Source organism: Thermobia domestica, chromosome 2 (genome assembly GCF_964235325.1).
Source record: "Thermobia domestica chromosome 2, izTheDome1.hap1.1, whole genome shotgun sequence".
In the NCBI taxonomy this organism is placed as follows: domain Eukaryota; kingdom Metazoa; phylum Arthropoda; class Insecta; order Zygentoma; family Lepismatidae; genus Thermobia; species Thermobia domestica.
In genome coordinates, this window is record NC_137455.1 from 66946495 (window position 1) to 66965020 (window position 18526).

Below are 18526 nucleotides of genomic sequence, written 5' to 3' on the forward strand. Positions count from 1 at the left end.
CCGTAGCCATCAATATACTAAACCGAAAGTCTATGTCATTTATTACATGGAAGAAGACTTTTATTTTCGGTTGGCAGGAAAACACTAAAATTAACAAAGAAAATTTCGTGCATAATTTTAAGGTAAAGTTGAGCTAAATCCATTTGGTGGGCGTGTAGGCGTATTTATTTACTAGTATTTACTGCGATCAAACGTAAATGAAAGCATACATTTCGTATTTCAAAATTAATCAGATTTGATTATTGACATCCTCCCTATATATGTGGTAAGTTATGTAGATTCATATTTAGAGTAATTCCATTTTCTGATTTCGTCCAGCGATCCAAATTATAATAACTGAATCAGTCATTGTTCAAAGGAGTATGTGCTAAGCGCTTCTTCGTGATTAGTGGCTAATGTGAATGCTTTCTGTATATGTTGTCCCGAGTTCGATTTCTGGTGGGCGTACTTGGCTCTGAAACAGTGCTTCAGATTCCACTTTAAGCAGTAGGTCCTGTCTCATATACCCTCGGTGCTCAAAAGAGACGCTAGACTCAAACCAGCTAACCAATCCTTTAATAGCAACCTATTTTAATCGTAAGAACAACAACCCTACACAATTGTTATGAAAATCAGTTTCGATCAAATTACTTCAAATTGTGTTATTTTCTCGTTCTTGTTATTGTTCATTAGACGGCCTGTACACGAAACTCATACAGTGTGTGACCAATTTCTATATATGCAGTGTTATATGGACAAGTGAAATAAAACCAAATAAGTTATTTCCCTGAACTATAAAGGTAACCAAGAAAGTTCTGTCGTTTTTTTTTTTTTTTTTTTTGTAGAGGTTTGTGTTCAATTGGCCCTCACACCGTGAGTTGAATACGAATGGAGATAAGGCGAAGGTCAATTGTTGGTGTGGGTATATCCAACATACTACCTGGTTGTGGCAGTTCAGTTGCACCGTGAACTTGCGTAAGGACAGGGTGAAGATGGGACCTCCACAGAGTGTCATAACCGTGTGTATGCTGTACGAGTTCAAACTGAGGTCAAACGCCGCTGCAGCGGGGCGGAACATATACCATACCTCTGTCGTGTCGTGACTACGCGGACAGCGCAGCGGTGGTTTAACAAGATGAAGGGCGGCTTCGAAACACTCCAAGACGCACCACGCAACACATATATACAACATCGGCAGGGAGACCAACACATGTACAAAATGCAGATCTTCGGGCAGCAGTTGAGGCGAACAGTGGAACTTGGACTACAATTCAGTATGAGTGGAGAAACTATTCGGCAGCACCTCTATCACCTTGGGAAACACACCAAGTTCGGTTGACGGGTCCCACATGATTTGACTCCGGGCCAGAAGGCAACGCGAGCAGACACCTATGTTTCTGTGCTGTCTCATCTGAGCGAGGAGCCATTTCTGGACACATGATGGCATGTGATGAGAAGTGGGCCCTATACGAAACTCCACGGCGCCGTCATCATTGGTTAGTATCCCATGAACCGGTTTCAAAACAACCGAAACCAGCACTGCACCAGAAGAAGGTCCTCCTGTGTGTTTGGTGGACTGCTCGCGGCATCGTGCATCGGGAACTGCTACCAGCTAGTCAGAGCATCAATGCAACTGTATACTGTCAGCAGTTGAGATGTGTTAAAAAAAAACTCAAAATTCTGGAGCCAGCACTTCTGAATCGCAAAGGGGTTCTCTTGTTACAGGACAACGCTAAGCTCCACGTTGGTAGGATGACCTGGGACACTATTCTACGCCTTGGATGGAACACACTACTGCATCTGCCATACACCCCGGACATAGCACCGTCCGATTATCAGCTGTTCCATTCCTTGGGCTATCTTCTTAGAGGACGCCAGTTCCAATCCTTAGTATAGGTGCAAAATACACTTGATATCTCCGCTTCACGACCCACCAAGTTCTACCGCGATGGAATCCATGGCCTTCCAGAACGTTGGCAGAAGGTCGTCGAAGCTGATGGACACTATTTTTGATCTTCCAGGTGCGTCTTAGGTGACATATCGATGTTCGAAGGTGGTGGGTGAAAAAGGAGCAAAACTTTCGTGGTTACCTTTATAGAACCAAAACAATTTTAGGCAGTGTTCGAAGTGGAAAAAAAGCAGAGGTGGTATGTTTTATTACTACTTTGACTCGACGTACCGGCTATCTAAATATTTAAATGCAGTAAGGGAATATTGCCTAAAAGATTGCATTTCTATTTACATAATTTCTGAAAACCATTGGAAAGCTTCTCTGTAGTAACGCGGGGGGGGGCGACATGGAGAGACTTTGATCCCCTCCAACAACTTTCTGAAAGAAAAAACGCTTATGTTTTAATATTATATTACAGAGGATTATACACGAAAATGCTCAAAACTCGAATGAGGATATTAACAATTTCCTGTGTGGAAAACTCACGATCCTCCACTCGACTGTGGGGTATTCCAAACACCCGGAAGGTCCGCTCCCACACCAGACAACAACTATATCCGCCCATGCTCAAAATACGGAATTTATACGCATTAAGGCTAGAAGACACACACATACATACATAACGGAACAATTCAATATGACACTTCAAAATATAAACTAGGTGAACTTCTTTGAACACACCTCACTTTAAAAACAAAAGGTAGGAAAAACGTCGGTGTTGTCAACTTAGAAATTATTTCAACATAACAAATATATATATATATATATATATATATATATATATATATATATATATATATATATATATATATTACGTGCAAAGCTATTTGTCAATTACTGTGTATAAAAATTGATTTATTAAAGGTATTTAGCATCTACTTTCCAGTGACGGTATGTTTTAATCATTAAAAAACCAGAGACGGTATGCCTTCATCACTGAAAAACCAGAGGTGGTATGGCATACCGCCTCACTTCGACTACTGATTTTAGGCTTTTATGTAAAGGCGATTCCGATTTCTTCTAAATCATACATTTTAAGTACAATCATGATCATGCGGGTGACAACATTGCTCCCAATTGCCTTCTTAATGTTATATAGAATTTTCAAATTTGAATGTTTGTGATATTGTAGCGTCCTTAGCTCGTAATTCTGAATAAGAAATTTGGTATTGTAAGTTTTTGTTAACTTGTACGATAGATTCATGTAATAAGCAGAGGTCTATTTGAAAAAAATAAATTTCGTCAGGTTGGCTACACTGTTAATGTATAAGTCAAAAACTGTATGACTGTAGAGTATGTCAAAAAAAATTCCCCCTGTCGATAATTACATGGTACAAAGCTTCTGTTATTTTTATTCGTTAGTTTTTAAAGTTTCAATATAAGTGGCCCACCCTATATAAAGGCTGTTTCAAAATAACACCGACAACGTTTGGGAGGTGATTCCTGACACCAAGATAAGACAAACCTGGGTGCACAAATGCTTCCTTTCGGAGGTATAGGCTGCCATTTTTTTTTTAAAGAACTTTAAAGGTCCATAGGTCCAAAACTATGGGACCTACCGTAGTCGGGTGAAGACTTCACTTAGGAACTACTGTGTGCCCTATCCAGAAATCCGTGTTTCAGAATCCTAAGGTACTCAACGTTATAAAATACCTCCCTTGCAGGGGCGGATCCAGGACCGACTTCTGGGGGGGGGCGGTGGGTTGTCATACTGCTACTTTTAAGGGCTCCAAACTTTGGGATGGGTTTTATATATATATATATATATATATATATATATATATATATATATATATATATATATATATATATATATATATATATAAAGAAAGTTTCCTCTTTTGGGGGGGCAATCGCCCCGATTGCCCCTCCCTGGATCCGCCCCTGCTCCCTTGAAATGTTTTAACCAATAATTCAAAATAGGATAGCAACTCCTGGGCAATACTCATATTGTAGCCAAAATAAATAGCTCCATTTTCGAAATTCTGAAGCAAATTACCAGGCTTCAGCTAAGTTCTCTATTATTGCAGTATTATTTCATATTTGTTTATAGCTTCTTCAATCTGATATTTTCTATACAACAGATGAGTTGAACACAGAGGATAATGTATGTTCGGAATATTTGTTAAAGGACCATATTTAACTTGTGAATGATGCTTTGGGAGATTAACTGAACATACTGCCAATGCATAAGTTTCTGACTGTGTGTTACACATCAACACTATCCTTCATAATTATCAACATTATCCCATTTTCGTTATCATGGAATCAGGGGCGTCGTCCGAGGGGGAAGAGGCGAGCGGACATGTCCCATCATTCCCATCCAATTATTTTCTGACATAGCTAAGATTGCCAACTGGTTGGAAATTACCGATAGGGCAAAACCGTATTAGGGAAAACAGTCACTTGCACTGTAATCCTACTATGAATATTCGTTTAAAATATATATTCAATTTTGGTGTAATTTGTACTATGTACTTACGGTCGGGATTGAAATCAGCCAATAGTGAGGAAGTTAGTTTATATCCTTTCCTGATTAAAAATGCGTTTCTCGAAAATTCCCTAAAAATTGTTTTTAAAAAAATATCGAAAGAATGTTGGTAAAGTTTAAGAAGCCGACAAACTCTAATTAAAAAGAAAAAAAAAGTTCGTATCTCTACAATACAGTTTCATTAGTACATATATATATATATATATATATATATATATATATATATATATATATGTACTAATGAAACTGTATTGTAGAGATACGAACTTTTTTTTCTATATATATATATATATATATATAGAGAGAGAGAGAGAGAGAGAGAGATGTGTGTTATTTCGGGGTTGAATTCCCAACATCTGTGCAAGTGAATGAGATGTTTGTATTTGTGTGTAACCCACCCAAATTCCTTTATATGCGACACCACGCAAAGTTTAACTGGAACTTTCAAAGCGTATTACAAACTTATACAAGTGAGGCCTCAGTGACTCAGTAATAGAGCGTTCCCCTCTAGTTGTGTGGGGTCCCTGGTTCGGTCCCAGCCCGCGCAGTTAGCTGTGTGGTGGACAAATACCATGTGCGTGGGTTTTTCCGAGTTCTTCGATTTCCTTTATTCCACCATTATCAGTATCACTCATATGATCACCATCTCCCTTAGCATCGGTGCATAATCGTGGGACCTTAAACTAAAAGATAAAAACTTAAACAATATTATATTGATGTTTCGCAATTCCCTCCGGTGGTCTGTAGCTCACGGACAAACTTACCCATAGAAGACGAAAGCATGTCTTTAAAAGTAAATAACCAGGTTTGCAATCTTCCGTACCAATGTTCAAATTATCTGTTTTGGATGTTCTACAATGTCATGACGTAGCTCATGCCATGCACATTGTAACATGTCAATGTAGGTGGTATTAACTGCATCTACGACTTGTCGAAATTAGTAAATTTCTTGGTAAGAAAGCGCATAAACACTCTCTTTAACATAACCTTAAAGAAAAAGAATCATATCAGGTTGGGTGATCTGGAAGGACAAGCAATCAGTGCAGAGTATTCGTTGGATTTATATCCAATCCCAAGTTGAGGTAAAGTGGCATTGAGGTATCGATGAACTTGCAAATGACAATGTCAGGGAGTTCCTTCCAGTTGCAATATAAATTTGTTAGCATCTTCTCGTGTCAGATAATAGTTATTGCTGCAACACTTTTAATTAAACAATATCATTAACACTTCCCTTGACAAAGAAGAATTGTCTCTGTACACTATCCAAGATAGCATTGCACAAAACAGTTATTTGAGAACATCGCGAATGTATGGTATTCCATCGTTGCACGATAATCTTTTGTTCCGCAATCATGAACGTTGTGACGATTAACTTTGCCAGAAGATAGAAACAGATGCCCTATCACTGAATCAAGATTACCCGCTTCCTCTTTCAGGCGTTGTTGAAATTCCAAACATAATTTATAACGGAGGATGCGATCTTCAGGAGTATATGCCTGAAGAGTCTGCAAATAGTACGATTACAGGCAGGTATTTCCACACTAAACACTCTTGTAAGACATTCTAATTCTCAACTTGTGTGATCCAAGCTTATCTAAATACTAAATTTGGTCAAAATTAGATGAGTCCCTGAAAAGATCGAAAGATTTATATTGTCTCTTTTATTTATTTGTTTTTATAAAGAGTAAATTAAGAGTAAAGAGTACACGAAATATTGGATTCGATTCCCAATGGGAAAGCATTGAACGCATTATGATGTTTCAGATTTCACTTTAAACTGCAGGTCCACTCTTCATATAGCCTCGGTGCTGCAAACAGTCGCTAATCTTCAATCAACAAATAAACAAACAATTGAAGAAAGAAAATATGGTGCATTTTTTAAAAAGCAATTTCGTCTGTGTTTGTTGCTCATTTGTGCAATATTAGAAGCCTCTCCTGTTGGGGCAGCTGTGCTTACACAGTTTGATGCAATTTTTCTTTATGTTTGTCTGAAACTTTCATGCGGAGAAGGTGCTACAAATTTAGAATATTAAGGACTTAATTTCGATTTGTACAATGGATGAAAAATCTATAACATAAAATAAGGTAGCTTAAAAATAAAAATTAAAGTTTTATGCCACTGTCACCACTACAGACGAGGAATCTTATCGAATCTCCACAATAAAAAGTTCTGTCTAATACTTTTCATTGAATTTGGATTTGAGCCTTCTGACGGAACAGTTCACTAATTGCTTATTCGACACTCGTCTGAATTCTAAAAGAAAACTCTTCGTCAATATTTTCATTTGACATGATATCACCCTGTTTTGTGTAAATAAATAAATTAATGGGTGAACTTCATAATGAGTTTGTTTCTTTAACAACGACAAATAAACAAATAAATAAAATTGAAATAACCATAACTCTTTTTGTTGTAAATTAAATTCTTCAGCAATATAAAATTTTCCGTATATTTGGCTTTTAGAAAAATCATTTCGACAAGTTCACTGGATGACCGAAAACACCCTTTCCGGTTTGTGCACTACATGTTGAAAACCACTGTCTTAAAACAGTTTGCAAACACTGAATTCTATTTCTCAGGGTTTCGTATCACACATTTTTTCTCCTGCAAATTAGCGTATATTTAAAAGAATACATATCTGCAAAAGAATTCCTGAAATTGACTTGTCGTAATATTTTATGTTTGATTATCACTTATATTTTGTGGTTATACAATGTAATAACCATAATTGTATATATTTTCCAATTATAAAGTAAATATTTAAAAAGTCATATAATAATAATGGTAAATTTTAGAGCTAAAAATTGGTCACTATGAAGAAAATTAATCGATCTAGAATAAAATATTAAAGGACGTGAATGATTTTCACTGAAAAAAAAAAAAAACAACAACAACAATTTAGCTGCTGCAGTAATTGTATTTGTTCATTTTAAGTTCAGTGGAAAGTTGGTAATAGTAATAAAATATATTAATCACAATTGCTGTTTATTCTTTGTTTGCTTTAATAACTCTCTAATAAAAGACAAACTTAATTTTAAAATTAAATGTCCTGAACAGTTTTAATGTTGCAAATCACATACCATATTTTTGCACAGATGGAAAAAATATAAATATTAAAATATATATAATTATTTTTTTCATAGTACATGTATTTCTTAAATTAATAACCATTCCACTCAGTGGCGGCAATTGACACTCAACCGTATATTGGAAGGGGGCAATACATGATCTGAATGTTTGTATTTCAATGTTAGTTTTTCTGGTTGTTTCTAGCATTTTGTTTGACGAAAGGTTGTATAACTAATAGGATACTATCTTTGTCAATTAAAATACCATATATCGTATTTCATATTTTATTAAGTAAATTGACAAGAACAACGCAAGTAGGTATTAGACCTTTGTATTCTTAAACAACGAAGTTTTAGAAGATATTTGATTCCTTGCTCATGAACATCTTAAAATTCTGTTTAGAAAATTAATAACAAATTTTCAAAACAAATAAATAGAAAGGATAATATTAATCATAGTAACTTAACGAGGCTTGTTTTGTAGAAGTTACATTGAAACTGGGGGTTAATGAATAAGGTTGCCAGATTTTGTAAACGAAAAACCGGGACATCACTCTCAGGCTATATATAAGGTCATAAGTGTTTTCTACTCCTTTGGTCAGAATCAATGAATTACCTGTCTTTTCAGGTCACTACTCACAATTTTTCAGTTCACCCTATACATAGTTAACAAATGAAGACCCTCAAGGGATGTATAAAGAATGTGAAAAAGTAATGTAAGAATAGTTGCCTGATGTCCCTTATTCCGAATTCCGATTTGTTGTGTTTAACATGTCCTAAATACCGCGCCAATTGCGACACACTCTCCCATTTATGATTAGAGATACTTCTTTCTTCGTTGCGTCATCACCTGAGTCAGAAACACTGCCCTTTAAAAAAATACAAATTTAGCATTAAGCAAGAAAAAATACATTTACACTATATTCAGAACGACAAACAAAAACTAAATCTCTTGAGAGACTTACGCAGGCTCTCGAAAAGTTTGGCAGAAAACAAAATCCAGTATCAAAATTAAACAAGACATATCTTTATGTGTTTAGCTTCCCACTTCTTGTGCTAAAGTAAGTTGTTACGGAATTTTAGCTTGAAAATTACTGAAAATTTTATCAGATAATGGAAAAATATAAATCCAAAATTATTGAGTGCCTGCACAGCATCTTTAGAAATATTTATCAACACACGGGAAAATGTATTAAAGACAACTCGCAAGGGAACATTCCGATTTGGTGAATTTAATTGCTGAAAATGATTGCTAGCACTGGATTCAGCACCAAAAGAAAAGAGGAGAAAAGGGTGTTTAGTGGCAGATAAGTGAGGGCAAAGTGCGAAGATAAAACGTAGAAAATGTCTAGAAATGCCATATCAATTTTGAAACGAGTAGAGAGATTGAGGTTAAATGTTGGATATGAGGAATGCATGTAGAGCTCCACTGAATAGGCGTAATGTGAACCATGGGGGTCATCTGAACAGTCGCCATGTTGGAATTACCGCAACAAGAATATACGATAAAGTGGTCGTGTGACATATGACTCTTAACGCACACCGTCTATTGAAATCAATAGTGGCTAATACGCCACTGCAACTGTTATGGACCTTAAGAATGATTGTGTGTTTGATACAAAAATGGAGAACAGTGAGTACATTTGAAAAATGATAAAGATGGACAATCGGGCTCGTCACAGTTGTCGCCGGTATTGCAATTGAAGCAATAGTCGTCAGGTGCCATGAATGCGCCAGGTGCTGTTTGCAAATATCCAGTTTTGTAGAAAGTATATCTAATCATAACTCAGAACCTTGGTTCTGTAAACTGGAAGTGGGTGAGTGATTGCAAGTTAATGAACTCCTTCCGTTGTCATATTTTGGAGTCAGATGACAGAAAAACGGTACCTGTTATATATTTTACAAAGTTTTTATATGGGCGGAAGAAGAACACGTCCAACGGTTGTATGAATGACGTGTAACCATCAGAGATAAGGAGTCGGGTAAACCCTACATTGTCCGATTTCTGCACCAACTCTTTATCTTTATTGGTTTTCCATGAATCAGCGAGAAGCATCAGTTTTATATGCTCTATAGAAGGTCAGAAAACGCCAGTCATGAACTCTTTCAGGTTGTCCTTGGTCATATTTGCACTTTTACAAACATGTGAACGAATATTGGGTGGATCGGGAAGTTTTTTGGCTGGAAAGTGGCCTCATTCATGTTTGTGGTTGTTCTCATTCACGTCAACTTTGCGACAGTATTGCATGGTACTTTGCCATAGCGTGGAACACCTCCTGTTACAGAGGTCTCAAATTGTATTGGCCACTATTGATTTCCATAGACGGTGTGCGTCAAGAGCCATATGTCACATTACCCCTTTCCCGTATATTCTTCTTGCGATAATCCCAACATGCGGCTATTCAGATCCCCCCATGATTCACATTACTCCTATTCAGTGGAGCTCTACATGCATTCCTCATATCCAACATTTGACCTCAATCCCTCTACTCGTTTGAAAATTAATGTGTCATTTCTAGATATTTTCTACGTTTTATCTATGGACTTTGCACTCATTTATCTTCCACCCTGTATACAGTCTGCCACTAAACACTCTCTTTTTCTCTATTTCTTTTGGTGCTGAATCCAGTGCTAGCAATCATTTTCAGCAATTGAATTCACTAAATCGGAATGTTCCCTTATCAGTTTTCAGAAGAAATTGTGCCTAGGAAGACAGCAGACAGGACCCAATAGACAATGTGGTTAACATGCAGCGACTGAGAGCAGTATCGCAATTGCTGAATAAAGTTCCAACAATGAAGCAGTTCTGCGCTGCCAATTGAAGTATTAAAGTAACTTTTAAAAAGCCCGTCACAGGGGAAAATACGTTCTTTTCTATTGCAATTGGTATTGAAGAAATTATTTACATAACATATGCCCCTCTTGAATATTTTTAAAATCCATTTTTCCCCTGTGGAAGCTAAACAACCCATAAGATGAAAGAATAAATGCGATTTCAAACTCCATTAGTAAAACTCTTTTAATAAAATTAATTGGCTACACAAATCTTCCGAAAAACCTGTTTTCAGGTGAGACATACTAATTCTTCCAAGTTGTTTTTCTTTGTCTGAAGAAGGAAAACCGAGACAAACGGGCGCCCCGAAAGCTTTTTTCGGGACAGTTAATTCTTTAATTGAAAACCGGGACGTCTGCAACCCTATATATATGATGTTATATTAATAGATACAAGAAAAATATTGCTTCTTACCTTAATGTCAAAACCAAGGTGAAATTTTCTTAAGTATGTAATAGAATGTTGCAGGTGTCATTCTAAAATACTCGAAAAACTTTTCTTCTTGTCACTCTAGCTGAGGCAATAAGTTAAATTCTCCCTCCTCATTTCTTGATTAAAAAAAGAAAAATGTCATTTATCCACACTCGTCTTCTTCCTGCTCTCAAGACTTTAAGGAACGAATTTTTAAGCAAAAGCATTTCACATTGAAGCTTTGAAAGTAGAGGCACATGAATTCGCAGTTCGCAATCAAAATCGCATTCGTAAGCAGTGGAGGCGTGTTCTAGCCCTCTGTTTGCGGGTAAACCCAATATTAGTTTGTTTCTATACATTATCTTGAAATTAAGTTAGATAAATTAAGCAATGGAAAAATATACAACTTTCAGGTCAAAGTTGAACATAAAGGTAGTAGATTCATTAATTCTTTTGATCGTGAAATATCCCTGCCATTAGCAGGGGCGGATCCAGGACCAACTTCTGGGGGGGGGGGCGGTGGGTTGTCATACTGCTACTTAGAACTTCTTTTAAGACCTTCAAACTCTGGGATGGGTTTTATTTATATATCTATATTATAAAATTGAAAGTGCCTCATAAGCATTCCGCCAACGGGCCGCCGTAGGCCCATCAACGTGCGAATGGCGGGCCACTGGTTGACGCCGCCGCCGGGCCACCTCCTCGATTACACTAATTACGCCTTCGTCCCGCCGGCGAGGTATTATCCGCCAAAATCCCGCTGTTCCCCCGCCTTTAGCCGATACCCAGAGCTGAAATCACCCCACGTATTTCCCCACGTGCAAGATAATCGGATCTACCGCAAGCCATGGCGGATTGCCCCCAAAAATTTCTCTTCATACCGCCTTTAACCATCTACTCTCAATTTTGGTAACAACGTATTGGTATTTAAGCGCTGAAACCTTTATACCAATACATGTTTAAAATACAAAGATTTAACACCATTTTTTTCTAGAATTCATTTTTTTTTTAAGAATTCAGCAGACGTTACCGAGTTCTCTTCTGCTCATATGTAAACCAGAACAAATGACGTTCACCACGCGAAGAGTGAAGAATTGTGGGTAATGCAAAGTCCCGCCACATGACCGTAAGCAAGGACAACCGCCACGATCAGCGTATGGTCCGAAGGCTACATCCGTCGCAGTACCGCGTTCGCGGGTACCCCGACAAAACCGTCATCGGTCCGCCAGTGGTTGGAGTTACTCAACCGACTCGATGTCCCGCCTCGTTCCAGCTCGAAATCCGCTTATATATCGCCATAGTAGCGATCGGCCCACCGATGTGCGGCAGACAATTGCTCATGGGGTGACTATGTTTGTGACTCCTAATCTCTTGAACCGTCCGACCGATCTCGATCAAATTTTCAATGTAGGTGCGGTTCTGGTCTGGGAGTGTTTTTAAGTCTTTTAGCTGTTTAGCTGTTTTTAGCTTTGACAGTACAACTTAGGGTTGGGGAGGAGGGGGCATAGAAAAAAATAAATAAAAATAACTCTTGAACCACCCGACCGACTTTCATCAAATTTTCAATGTAGATGAGATTCGGGACTGGGATGATTTTTATCATATCATTTGACGGAGAAAGGTAGGGGAGGCGGTGGAGGGGGAGATATACAAAAATCAATAAATATAAAAATAAAAGTGACTATGTTTGTGAATTAATTACTTTTGAACCATCCGATTGATTTTAATCAAATCTTCAACACATATGAAGTTCAAACCTGGGAAGTTCTTTATCATCTCATTTTGACAGTAGATCTTAGGGGAGGGGGAGGAAAGGGGCGGAAATATATGGAAATGAATAAAACTTAATAACTCTTGAACCACTCTACCGATCTCGGTCTAATTTTCAACATAGATAAGCTTTGGGCCTGGGATCCTTTCTTCATTTCACTTTTACAGTACACCTAAGGGGAGGGGAAGGGGAAGATATATGTCAAAAAAGTAAAAATAAAAGTGATTGTCTTTGTGACTTCACCACGCTTAAACCACCCAACCGATCTTAACCAAATTTTCAACATAGATGAAGTTCAGAATTGGGGTGGTTTTTATTATATAACTTTAACTGTAGAATTTAGGGGAAGGGGAGGTGAGGGAACAGATATATAAAAATAAATAAAAATAACTCTTGAACCACCCGACCGATCTTGATCAAACTTTCAACATAGATAAAGTCCTAAAAGGCAGAAGTCCCAAACGGCAGAAGTCCTAAAAACATAGGCCTAAAATTTTAGGACTTTTGCAGTTTAGGACTTCTGCCGCGATATGATTTTTAGGACTTCTGTCGTTTAGGACTTCTGCCTTTTAGGACTTGTGCCGTTTAGGACTTGTGCCTTTTTCATTCACTTGCTTTAATTCTGAAATTCGCCACCACCACACGAAATTGGGACGATGCAGCAACTATTTGGCAATAATGTTACGAACGTAGCTAATTCCAACAGTAACAGCTATATTTGTACTACTAAGATTATTATTATCACTATCTGTTCTGCACTTATACAGGAGTTACATAATACAACCTATTTCATTCTAAGAATTAATTACATAATTAGTTAAGAAATTAGTTTCTTTCGAATGGAGATACGAGAATCTCAAGACAAATTCCTAAAACAAAAATAAATAAATAAAAAATTTAAAAAAAATGTTTTAAAAGCATATTTTACCAGACTTCTGAAACCAAGCAAACATTCAGAATTGCAATATATACTATGTGGAGCGTATTTTATTAAGAGTAGGACAAAGGACAAAAGCTCACTAGACATTTCACGAGTGAACATTAAATACCAACTGTATACATAAAGAACGCAGTAAATTTAAAATTGAACAAAGAACATTTATTATGCAATACAGTGGGTGACATTCATAAGTCCTAAACGGCACAAGTCCTAAAACTATAGGCACTAGACCTAAATTTTAGGTCCTGTGCCATTTTTGCAGAAATTACTACATAGTCATTTAGGGGTGTGGCCTGCAAATTTTTCTGTAGCACTCTGTAGTAAGTAGTTGCACAATACCAATATGAACGTATTTAATTCCAACGGTAACAACTATGTTAGTAACACTAAAATTATTATTAATAATGGTAACGAGTAAGAGTAGTTAATTACGAGTATGACAAATATTTGCTACAGAAAGACTTTTGTACAAGAAATATATATGTAAAAATAATTTACTTCAAAACAACACAAGGAAAACAAAATTTATGACGTACATAACTAATACACAATATTATGTTACTAATATGAGGTCAATGGTGTGGAAATAGAAAAAAACAGACATTATGAAAGATCTGGGAATCACATTTGGTAGGAAGTTAAAATTTTGTCAACATAGAAATATATCATGGAAAAAGCAAGAAAGGACAATAGGCTTCATTTATTTATTATTTCAGAACGATAGAATATGTATTTATACAAATAACTTGTAAGAACTAAGGTTCTGTAATTTGAAACAGTATATCTAAAACTTTGACTAACAGATTGACAGTATTCTTCTTACGGACGCGATGGTAGGGCCACAAGAGATTTTTAGGACTTCTGCAGTTTAGGACTTCTGCCTTTTAGGACTTCTGCAGTTTAGGACTTGTGCTGCGAAATGATTTTTAGGACTTCTGCCTTTTAGGACTTGTGCCGCGGAATAATTTTTGGGACTTGTGCATTTTAGGTCTAATGCCGTTTAGGTCTTGTGCCTTTTAGGACTTCTGCCGTTTAGGACTTCTGCCGCGTCCCCGTAAAAATGAGTGTCTTTGTGACTTCATCACGCTTAAACCACCCGACCGATCTTTTAAAAAAATCAACATAGATGAAGTTCAGAATTGAGGTGGTTTTTATCATATCACTTTAACGGTAGAATTTAGAGGAGGGGGAGGAGAAGGGAGAAATCTATAAAAATAAATTAAACTTAATAACTCTTGAACTACCAGACCGATCTTGATCAAACTTTCAACATAGGTTCGGGCTTGTGATGTTTTCGTCATTTCACTTTTACGGTGCAACCTAGGGGAGGGGGAGGGAGGAGATATATAAAAATCAATTTATATAAGACTGAAAGTGACTATTTTTGTAACTTAATAACTCTTGAACTATCCGACCGATCTCAATCAAATCTTCAAAATACATGAGGTTCGGATGTGAAAACATATTTGCAATTTCACTTTACGGTAGCTTCTAGGTGAGGGGGAGAGGAGGGGGACGTATAAATAAAAACTGATAAAACCTAATAACTTTTGAACCACCCAACCAATCTCGATCAAATTTTCAACATATATGAGGGTCGGGTCTTGGGAGTTTTTTTATCATTTCACTTTGACTATCCAACGTAGCGGAGGGGGACGGGGAGATATATGTAAAAAAAAAAAATAAATAAATAAAAATGACTGCCTTTGTGACTTCATCACTCTTGAACCACCCGACCGATCTCAATCAAATTTTCAACATACATGAGTTTAGGGGCAGTGATTGCTTTACGCTATTCCGTTTGAAGATGCAACGTAGGGAAAGTGGAGCGGGAGAGAAATTTCAAAATGATCAAAAATGACCGATATTAGTGTTTAATCCATAGTTTTCGGGGTCGGTGAGGGAAACAGTGACACTTCTGATGCTGTTTTGAATCCAAGTTTAGCCCTGATAGTTGGGGAGAGGGAGGGTACAACGTAGGGGAGAAGGATAAACATTTAAAAATGAACGAAAATGACTAATATTAATGTCGAATCCATAGTTTTAGGAGTAGCTGAGATTAACAGTGACAATTCTGATGTCGTGTGTCGCAGCAAGAAGGAGAGGGAGCAATATGTAATAATGATCGAAAATGACCAATATTAGTGTCTATTCCATAATGTTTTCGGGATCATTCAGATGAAGAGTGACATTTCCGATCCGGTTTAAATCTAAAATCAGCGCCGCTACTTGGGGGAGGGAAGAAAGAGATATATAAAAATGATCGAAAATGGCCACTATCAGTGTCGAATTTATAGTTTTCTGGGTCCCTTAGATGAACAGTGGTACTTTCGATCCCGTGTAAATTCAAATTCAAACCCAAAACTTGGGGGAGGGGGAGGGAGGGATATTTAAAAATAATCAAAAATAACCGGTATTAGTGCTGAATTCACATTTTTTGAGGTCGCTGAGATGAACGGTGACACTTCCGATGCCATACCCCGCAACATGGGGGTGGGGGAAATATATATAAATGGTCAAAAATGACAGATACTACCGTTGAATCTATAGTTCTTGCGGTCACCGAAATGAACAGTGACACTTCTGATGCTGTTTAAGTCCATTTTCAGCCCTAACACTTGAGAGATGAGGAGGGATGACATACATTAAAATGATCCAAACTGAGCAATATCAGTGTGCATTTAAATTATTTATTTCAACCCAGCGAATCGGATAATATATGCTAGTATAAAATAAGAAAGTTTCCTCTTCTGGGGGGGGACAATTGCCCCGATCTCCCCCTGGATCCGCCACTGGCCATTGGACGGGTGTAAAATATGCTAATGCTAAGAGCGAGAGTTTAATCACCTTGAAATAGTATTTTGTATATATATGAAAAAGAAAACGGATACTCTTTATAAAATGTGGTTCCAGTTTCCCAATTTCTGATGTCATTCTCAATTTGCTTTGCGTAGGCAGCAGACGATGAGTAACTGCAGTGCATCGCATCGCTGATCGCTCGCTTATTTCAATTGTTAATGTTTACCAACGGACAGGGTCCACGATCTACTTGCGAAATACAAAGTAAGGAATTTAGATTTTAGTTCAAAGGATCCAAAACTAATTCGTTTATGGGCTTTTTTTATTCGTACCGTATATTTGCAAGAGGAGAAGATTGTTTTGCTGACGGAAGATAGCTGAAGATCTTTCTAACAAGGACCTGACATTTTCAACTTTGATACCTGTAGTGTTGTTTCGAATTTCTAAAGATACAATAAAAGCGCTTAACATGTTTGCATGGAAAAAGAAGGACGAAAAACCACCTCGACCGACTCCTAGAAAACAAGGTGGATTTTCTCAGGTACGTATTTAACATAAATGTATGCATTGTAACTCAAGGGAAGTCACATTGTTCCCTTGTACATCAGAAGTAAACTAATAAAAGTAAACTAGAATATTAGGGGGAAATTATTAGTTTCGTTATTAGACGAGGTTTATTAACCAGAAATATCGTTTATTCTCACCAACCTCTGAAATCAGTGATATCCTGTTTTAAACAATTTTAAGTAGGAGGCGGTAACGAACCTGGCAAGTCTTTAGTTAGGCAAGGCAGTGACAGGGAGCGATTCATCTGAACCGGCTCCCGCAGTTCCAGTTCCCAAGAACCAAAGTCAGAAAACAATGTGCCCTGCGCGGCTCTAACCCGCCATCACTCGGTAACGCTTAGATAGCAATACTATGTGAATCAGGAACAATTTCAGGATATAGGCAATCAAGGATGCAAGATCTGTGCCTTTAAGAAAAAAAAAAAAAAACCTCGTTGGAGGTAGAAGGAAGGAAGGAATCAGGAACAGCATGTGAATAATACGGTGACGGGATATCACCGCCTTGCCCAAACTAAAGAGATAACGCGAAGGGTTTAGAAGTAGTGCCTAATTCATTCAATTTAAGATTCTGGTGCTAAAAATGTATACAATTTTGGAAGAAATTATATGCATTTATTTATTTTTATTGACCACATGTTAGTCTGTATTCTTGCAATCGGGTATTTCTATCATGAACTGCAAGAGAGCGGTAGCCTTAGAAAGAGAACTTCAAGTAACACGAATAGGAGGAAGGTGCAGACTAAGAATACTCCGGCCACAAAATGTAAATCTCACGTATAAAATAAGAATATTTCAAAAGAAGAATAATTATATGGAAAGTCAGTTTTTAGTAGCTCATTTAAAATAAAGAATTCAAAGAAAAGTATTGACATTGAACACCATATAATGTGAGAGCAAATAGTAACAAAAGAAAAAAATGCTTTTGTTATAAGTCGTAGCTTATGTTGTTCGTTTATGTTCTGTTTTCAGCACCGAGACAATGAAACGTGAGGGCCCGCGGTGGCTAAGTTGTAGAGTGTTCACCTCTGGTGCATGGGGTCCCTGGTTCAATCCCAGCTCGCGCCAAGTGAACTTTGTGGTGGACAAACAGTGTGCGTGAGTTTCCTCGGGGTTTTCCTGTTTTTTTCCACTTTCTTCATTCCACCGTTTCATCCATTTCTCATCATCGTCTCTTTTAGCCTAGCCGGCATAACCGTAGGACGTGAAACTCAAAGATTTCATTTCATTTTGTATGAGACGTGGGGTATTTATTCCGAAGTTGATCATCCACCTGCTTTTCTACTAAAAGCTACGACCGGACGTAAAAGTGTGACTTTTCGCTAACTCTATCTCCCGTAAATCCATCGACGGCTCCGAAGCTGTAGTGAATAATAGTGAGCCTTTGTAAACGACCTCGTTTATGTGTATACTCACCGTCGCTGACGCACCCTTCTCTACTTCTGGGGCCTCCTGCTGCACTCCTGCCCTGATGTGCTTGGGGGCAGTTTTCACATGCTTATTCCGCTAGGCCCTTTTCTGGAGAATGTCAAAAATGAACTTAAAAAGTGCCAAAATTCTCAAAGAAGAAAAATCACCGCATTTGAAAAATGGTTTTAGCTAACTTAAATGGATTGAAAAAGCTATTGAATTGTAAACATACACGAGGAGAACATTAAAAAATGTTGTAAACCTATTGTCCAAATTTTATGTAAAATGTAACCTATGTAAAACTACATT

At 37.3% G+C, this 18526-nt stretch overlaps 1 protein-coding gene across 3 annotated transcripts in view; it reads left to right on the forward strand.

The window, feature by feature from the left end:
- Positions 1 to 16390: 16390 nt before the first annotated feature.
- l(2)gd1 (lethal (2) giant discs 1) overlaps positions 16391 to 18526 on the forward strand; it is an 87976-nt gene continuing 85840 nt past the window's right edge. Inside the window, exon 1 of one of the 3 annotated variants that reach the window (XM_081741737.1) lies at positions 16391 to 16785. In XM_081741737.1, coding sequence (XP_081597863.1) covers positions 16714 to 16785 — 72 coding nt within the window. In that variant the 5' untranslated portion in view covers positions 16391 to 16713. The remainder of the gene's footprint in view (positions 16786 to 18526) is intronic. The other 2 variants (XM_081741731.1, XM_081741740.1) reach the window with 2 other exon arrangements.